Below are 7,777 nucleotides of genomic sequence, written 5' to 3'. Positions count from 1 at the left end.
TTCAGAGATAGTTACTGGGGCATCCCATGGTGGGAGAGGAAGGGAAGGAAGATTCGGAGGCACGTGCCCCCTGGACGGAAGAATCTGAAACCAACTCTGGTGCCTCCCATGGATTCTGTAAACCTCTACTAGCCATGATCAAGTAAAGGGGAAAGGAGACACACAGGCTTTGAATAAAATGGTTGGTAGCATGTAAGTTATGGTGCTCTGTAATGATTCCACTTTTGGTGTGTGTGTTTCTTTAAATGTTTAGTGTGACTGCAGTAATGTGAGGGGAGACAAGTGTGATGTGATTGGCTGATGACTTGGAGTGTCGGAGGAGGGGTGTATGAGGTGATTCTGTGTGTGAAATCTGAAGGGAGAGCATGATCTGTGTGACTATGTGAGTTTGAGTCTATTCTGTGTGAATAAGACAAATGGTTTAGTCTGTGTGACTATGGGAATTTGAGTCTATTCTGTGTGAATAAGACGAAGGGTTTAGACTGTGTGGCTAGATATATATGAGATTAGACTGAGTGTCTAAGCCTGTCAGAGTGGCATTTGAGAGACTGTGACACCAAGCTTTGCCAGTTATAGTTACAAGTTCCTTTCTTCAGCAAGAGTTCAAATTAACCAGAAACCTATTTAGTTCTTTATTAAATAAATCATTTTTTGTTTAAATTTATCCCAGCAATCAGAATAGTTTTTCCTCAGAGCCACATAGTCCTCTGAAGTGCCCAGACCCTGGGTCATTCTACCAAAAGAGAGATTTGGATTTTTTAATTCCTGGTGGCAGCAGAAATCTACCAAGTTCATGTACACAGTGTGTGTTTTAAAGGTAAAACCATCAGCTCAATAAGCAAGGACGTCACATGCTCTCTAAAGGTCTCCTGTTCGGGAACTTTCTAGACCAAGGCTGTAATGATTTGTGAGGCAAACAGAAATCACCTTGTCCTAGGTATTTGACTAGACAGACAAGACACAGATGGAGATGAATGACAAATGTTTATTTAAGGGGAGATAATGTATTTAACAGGATAATGATCTTGTGTGGAAATGTTTTAGTATACAGTGAACTAATTCTCACTTTGACCACCACCACCCAAAAAAAAAGAAAGAAAGGCTACAAGCTTTCCCCAATGAAAGTGATCACTTTGTAGCTGAGCCTCAGTTAAGGTAACTAAGCCCTGAGGGAAAACTTGATTCCCCTTTCTCCAGACAGGTTATCTCCAGGAGTTTCCCAGCCTGCATCTGGCAACCCTACTCCCCCCCCTCCCCTGCCAGTGGCCCGGGGGGGGGGGCAGGCAACCAGAAGGTTGTTCTTTTTACCACACAGAGCTCCTGTCCACAGAACCTGTACACAGAAGTTAGGAATATTGGGCCCTTAACAGGATGCTGATTTGTCAACATTAAAACAAGCTTTCTTCCCTAACCCGACCCCCAAACCTGAACTAACAACCAAATGAAACCCCAACTGAACTGCCACTCTCCTCCAGAGCCACCAAAATCCCACCTGCTGTGGGCTCCAATTGGCCAAAATCACAACGATTGGTTCCGAGCCCTGGAAAGGAGGTGGGCCTTCTGGGGATGATTGCCACAGAGATCTTCATCCTTCTGCTCTTCCCACCCATCATCCCTCCCTAGCTTCTCGAAGATGCCTTCCTCTCAACCAGGAATATACATTAGCTAGCACCTGGGTCAACAGGACATATTATTTCCCTTGTTTGTCTAGGCCCAGACTAGCATCGGTTGAGTGTTCCAGTAAAGACAACAGCTTATCACTATAAAGCTAGTGCGGTGTAGTGGTTAAGTGTTGGACTAGTATCTGGGAGACCCAAGTTCGAATCCTCACTCATGTCATGGAAGCTTGCTCTGGGTGACCTTGAGCCGGTCACACACTCTCAGCCTAACCTACCTCACAAGGATGTTGTGAGTTTTTAAAAATAAAGGATGGAAATACAGGTTTCCTTCATTACTTCCTGTGGTCAGTGCAGTTTCGATTAAGTCAGCCATTTGTGAACTTCTGGCTAGGGATTGGGAACAGTGCTGTTGGAGGCACAAGCCCAGGAGGACTGAGAAATCCCATCCCCCCACATGGCCTCCTCTTTCTGGAGCTGGGGAAGGGGAGTCTCCTAATCTCTGGCAAGCTGGCCACAGTGGGTGGGAGAGTGCAGTTGCGTCATGGCTGGCACTCCCTTCAAAGCAGGGCCGGAGGCAATGCGTAGACCAGCCCCAGAAAATGCTGCACTCACCCCTTTAGCATGCCCAGAATTGCATCATCATCCTGAATAGGCCACGGCACCCCAGCAGTTAGTTATGTGGGCCCCAGACAGCCATGACATTTACTGCTTGTGAGCCTCTTAATGGGGCAAGGCGGCAGCCCATGCCTGCATCTCTCACAGAGCAGGGTCAGCAAGTGTATCAGCAAAACATATGCCCAAACGTGCATTTGTGCAAACAGGTGGACGGGTGGGCACGTACGAGGCTGAATCTTCTCTCACCCGCAACTGCCTCCCAGTTATTTCCCCCATGAAGATCACTTATGATGTTGACACCCGTGAGGGAGGGGGAGAACCTTTACAGAAGGGGGGCAGACACCCAAACATTCAGTGGCTTTTCCTCTTGCACTGAAGTGGCGCATCTGGGACTTATCGGATTTAAATCCCCTTTTGGAGGGCATGAAGAAGCAATTCAAAGACACCCTAAATTCTGGATCTGACCTGCAGAAAGCGAATGTGACTCTGTATCCAGACACGGCCCATCCCGAACTTATCCTGTCTGAGGGTCAGAAAAGCGTGAGAGATGGAGAAAAAGCTCAAGCCCTGCCCAACAATCCTGAGAGATTTGACACGTGGGGTATTGTGCTGGGCTGTGAGGGGTTCAGAGCAGGCCGCCATTTCTGGGAAGTCCTGGTGGGAAGTGAGGAAGAATGGGCTGTGGGGGTGGCCAGAAAGTCTGTGAGGAGGGAGACTTCACCTTTGGTACTGAGGAAGGGATCCGGGCTGTGGGGAAGTGGGATGGTGGTTACCGTGCTGCCGCAGAAGGCCATGATCCTCTCCTGACCCTGACCGGGGAGCTGAAGAGGATCCAAGTGTGCCTAAACTACCCTGGGGGTTGAGTGGCCTTTTTTGACGCTGACCGAGCAGCCCTTCTCTACGAGTTCTCTGGAGCCTCCTTCCCTGGAGAGACCCTCCTGCCCTCCTTTTGGGTGCGTTCAAAAGGCCACCTCAAAATCTCTTCATAAGAGCTTTTCTTCACACCAGGACCATCAAAAAGAAAATATGATTCCTCAAGAGTCCCCTTTTCTGAGTCCTGTAAAGGCCTCTCCTGTTTCCAGCCACCAAAACTGACTTGAGTAAAATTGAGACATTTCCCCCCTCCATTTCCGGAAGAAGAAAAAAGACACCCAAACAGAAACCACAAATGACTGGTCAACTGTCCATTCTCATTGGTCCCTAATTATGAACCAGTGGGGCTCAGAGCCTGAGAGGTAGCGAAGGCTGGCCAAGAGGCTATATATTGCCAGAGAGAATGTGCCCATGGCAGAATGAAAAGGGGAAGCCTTTTGTACGGATGCTCGATGGGGGCTAAAGGAGAGAATTCGCTGAAGGAGCGGTGGAGGCACTGAGGAGCAGGGCCTTCGTGTCCTGGTTTCAGGGTCCTCCTGGGGTCATCCTCCCGACTCCTGGCCAGGGAGAAATTACTCAGCTTCAGTAATGGCGCCCTTGTCTTCGGTATCCAGAACAGCCTAGAAGCCGCTCACCAGAAGACCTCAGAGCAAAGCAAACAGAGCTCTGCAACACCAGAGGCAGAGGCCACAGGCCAGACTGAGGCTATCTGGATCGGGGAGTGAATAAGCAGGGAGTGTTGCCACCTCCCTTAGTTACAGTAATGCTTAAGAAAACCAGATGCACCTGCAATGCAAACCATCAGCTCCGTGATCTTACAGAGTTTCCTTCATAGCATTTAGTTCTGCCTCCCGCACTGGGCAGCAGTGTTCTGGACATAGCACTCATCTATGAAAACGTAACCTACTCCTATACTGATGACAGCTGAGTTCAGGCATCTAACTCACTTCATTTTCAGATCCTGCTACATAGAAACAGATCCCTGTATAATAATTTTGTACTGGAATGTGCAGTTTTACCAGACAGTAGGCAGAGACTATGACTAAGAAATGGAACGAGAACAGAAAAGTACCATGTGCAATTATCTAACTCCTTTTAGCAAGCCAAGTCTATGATTTAGGCAAGGAAATCTTAGATTAAAAAATTGTAATTTTTCAAACCTAGATCATTGATATTTTTCTCCCATTCTTTAGAAACCGGTGACAGTAGAAAACAGTGGGAGGACGATATTGATTAGGAGACTGAATAAGCAGAGAGATTATTCCCCCCCCCCTTAGTTACAGCCCTGTGTACATTTCATTATAGGCAGGCAAGACTACGTGGCAAGTGTAGCCGTGGTGCCAAACATAGTCTACAAGATTCCTATAACATGTCCCTGGTCCCTGGCATTACTGTTCCTCGAACAAGAGATGTTAGAACTCTCCTGTATGAGTCCAAAACCTTCTCAGCAGACGGCCTTTCGGCTGGGCTCTTCTTGCATGCCACATGGATATCAAATAAATGAAACCTGACCAGGTCACTCCCTTCTACTTCTCCCAACAGAAAGTTTGTAACATCAGGGATTTTCCATACGTCTGTCATTTCATCATATGGTGGCATGAGGCTGTCTTCAAATGGCACTTCCGGTCCATAAGGCCAAAGCTGCTCAGGAGCTACAAACTCACCCTGAAGCTCTTGATGGCCACACCTGACCAGTTCTCCAGCACTCCTGTTCACAAGGGGCAAGGCATCCAAGTCATTTACAACAATGTGAAAGTCACTTGTTAGTAAATACTGCGAAAGTACTTTATCTAAGTCACTGGAGTCACACATCACAAAGGTGCCCAGAGGACTGTTGTGCAGGTAATGGATGATGCTCACATAATCTATAGCCAGCATGAACCTGCGATGCCATGTGTTGAAGACCTTGTACTTTGGTAAGTTCAGTACCTGATTCAGATTCTTCAAGGAGCCAAAGGGATGGTATTCAGTTAGAATCAGGAAATCCTCCGCACAAAAGCCAACGAGTTTGACCACATACTTGCCCTGTAGAGACTTCAGCATCTGCAGTCCATGAAGAAAGTCCTCCTGTAGCTCAAGCATTGTTAACTGTGAAAGAGCAACTTTGTTTTCCTTCCACTCAGAAAGGAAGACCTAAAAGAAAGGAGTTGAATTCAATTTTATTTTCCCCCCAAAGACATAATGCAGCCCCTAGCATTAACTTTTAATTCGCTCACTTGGTTCTACGTTTCTGGTTCTATTGGACTACCATGAAACTTTGAGTTCAGTGGCACCTTTAAGATCAACAAATCAACCATGAATCTTGTCTGCTATAAAGAATGCTACATTTAATTGTCCTATTAAACAGCAAAAGAATATTAATAAGCAGTTATATATAGTATTTGAAGTGCTGAGAAGGTTTTGCACAATGTAAACAATTCTAGAAATTCTGAAGCTAGATTCAGGTGGGTAGCTGTGTTGGTCTGAAGCAGCAGAACAACATTTGAGTCCAGTGGGGCACCTTTTAAGACCAACAAAGCTTTATTCAAGGTATAAGCTTTTGTGTGGACAAGCACACATCTGAAGAAACGTGCTTGCATACAAAGGCTTATTGAATAAAACTTTGTTGGTCTTAAAGGTGCCACCGGACTCAAACTTAGTTCTAGAAATTTTGAAGACATAGAAAAAATGTTATTTAATTTGGCGAAGGGAAATGAAATATATGCAATACTTTCTGGCAAACTACTTTTAATGATTAGACAACGCGAAATGCATCATTTACAACTTAATTCGCTACACATTCAGTCGCTGGGTTTTGTGCATTAATTCTTAGATTGTGGGAATTTCAGTTTGAAAGTTCTTAAATTCAGATTTCTATTTTTGTATATTATGACTGGTTTTTCTCTCTCCCTCACATGTTATGCTTACTCTGTATGTTGGTCTTAAGACTGTAATAATAATAAACTAAACTTAGTTAGCATATAAAATTGTACCTATTTGGCATGTTCAAGAAATTTAAAAGTCTAAATGACTTCATTTTCTATTAGAAAACTTGCAAATAAACCCAAAACTTGAGATCAAGAACTGCAAACTGCTACACCTTTATGCTGCCATAGGACATGTTACCTTGATTTTTGCCATCTGAGAGTCAGGAAAAAACAAATTCCATAAAGTATTATTTGGACAGAAACTCTCATACAATCTCAATAGAAGAAGAGATTGGATTTATACCCCGCCCTTCACTACCCAAAGGTGTCTCAGAGTGGCTTACAAACTCCTTTCCCTTCCCCTCTCCACAACAGACACCCTGTGAGGTAGGCGGGGCTGAGAGAGCTCTTGACAGAAACAGCTCTTTTTCAAGAACAGCTCTTATCAGAACTATGGCTTGCCCAAGGTCATCCAGCCAGGTGCAAGTGGAGGAGTGGGGAATCAAACCGGGTTCTCCCAGATTAGAGTCCGCGCTCCTAACCACTACATCAAATTGGCTCTTTTTTTAACTCATTCAAAAAGAGAGACAATATTTCACAAGGGTTTTTCTGTTTGTGTGTGTGTGTGTTCCCTATGAAAGTCCTCATTTTAAAATATACTCTCCAAACTTTCTTTGGTGGGGGAGTGGCTTCACATCAATGCATAGTTTAAAGCCTATTTTTCTCTCTAAACTTTATTATAAACAGTCATAGCATAACAATACTTAATGCTTACTGTTATTGTAGCCAATCTATACATAGATTTTATTGTATTACATCACTGTGTTGCTATGTCCATTCACTTTAACTTGCACATGGCATATTTATTCAATATAACCTGTTGAAATAAAATTATAAAACTCCAAGAACAATATTTTTGGCAGCTTCAAGCTCTGTTATGATCAACCGACCCTTTTCACAGCACCTTCACCCACGCGTTTCAATTTGCGGACTTCTCCTCCTATGATCCCGCAAGACAACCATGGCGAGCAGTTCTTCAGGGTACCTAATTGGAAGTAACCGTATGGACAAACGCCGAGTCCCATGTCGGTCTTTCCATAGGAAACAGAGACATTGCTGAGGTATTGATAGAGGACCAGGTTCACCAGCAGGATAGCCAGCAGCAAAAACAAAATGGGAGGGATCAGCTTTGGCATAAGGTCACTTTTCACACTGTGGGATTTTTTTCTCCATGTTGTAACTGTCATCTTTCAGATTTCCTATAAAAGATAAGAGCAACAAGTTTGACACTTATCACAGCAGTCTCTGGGGACGGGACAGACATCTAACTCAGACGTTTTTGAAATGCTTTATGATACTGTCAAGACCTTTGCACATTGTCAACTATGCCGTCATTAACCCTGAAACACAGAAATACATTGAAGAGGGAAACCAACAGATCCATTAACAACGGCGGTATCATCACAGGCCATGAGGACCCAGGAGAGGGGACTGCACACAGGGAGACAGGAGAGTCCAGCCTATGAAGAGCTCCACTATCCCACTCAGTGCTTGGCCATCTGCTTCGAACACAAGGAGGCCTGATCCTTCCAGACCCAGGCCCCAGGCTGCCCTCTGGCAGACAGTCCCACCTGGCCTCCGGTGCCCTGCTTGGGAAAGGAGCACCGCTGCTTTGGGCCGTCAGCTCTGGCTCGCCACCTAAGGATACCATTTCGTCCGGGCGAAGGGCCCCGTCGCCTGGCCTGGACCCGCCGCAGCCCCCCC

The 7,777-nt window shown here is 45.4% G+C and overlaps 1 protein-coding gene across 1 annotated transcript; it reads right to left on the bottom strand.

The window, feature by feature from the left end:
• Window positions 1–1,871: 1,871 nt before the first annotated feature.
• On the bottom strand, window positions 1,872–7,771 carry POMK (protein-O-mannose kinase). The gene is made up of 3 exons (XM_015407733.1): window positions 7,645–7,771; window positions 6,964–7,272; window positions 1,872–5,240 (listed from the first exon to the last, which is right to left on the bottom strand). The coding sequence occupies exons 2-3, from the start codon at window positions 7,258–7,260 to the stop codon at window positions 4,470–4,472; spliced, it is 1,068 nt and encodes a 355-aa protein (XP_015263219.1). The 5' UTR covers window positions 7,261–7,272; window positions 7,645–7,771; the 3' UTR covers window positions 1,872–4,469.
• Window positions 7,772–7,777: the final 6 nt, after the last annotated feature.

The sequence above is a fragment of the Gekko japonicus genome, unplaced genomic scaffold (assembly GCF_001447785.1).
Source record: "Gekko japonicus isolate JY-2015 unplaced genomic scaffold, Gekko_japonicus_V1.1 scaffold2017, whole genome shotgun sequence".
Taxonomy (NCBI): Eukaryota; Metazoa; Chordata; class Lepidosauria; order Squamata; family Gekkonidae; genus Gekko; species Gekko japonicus.
The sequence above is the reverse complement of the archived record's forward strand: the minus strand, read 5'-3'. Positions and strand labels throughout refer to the sequence as shown.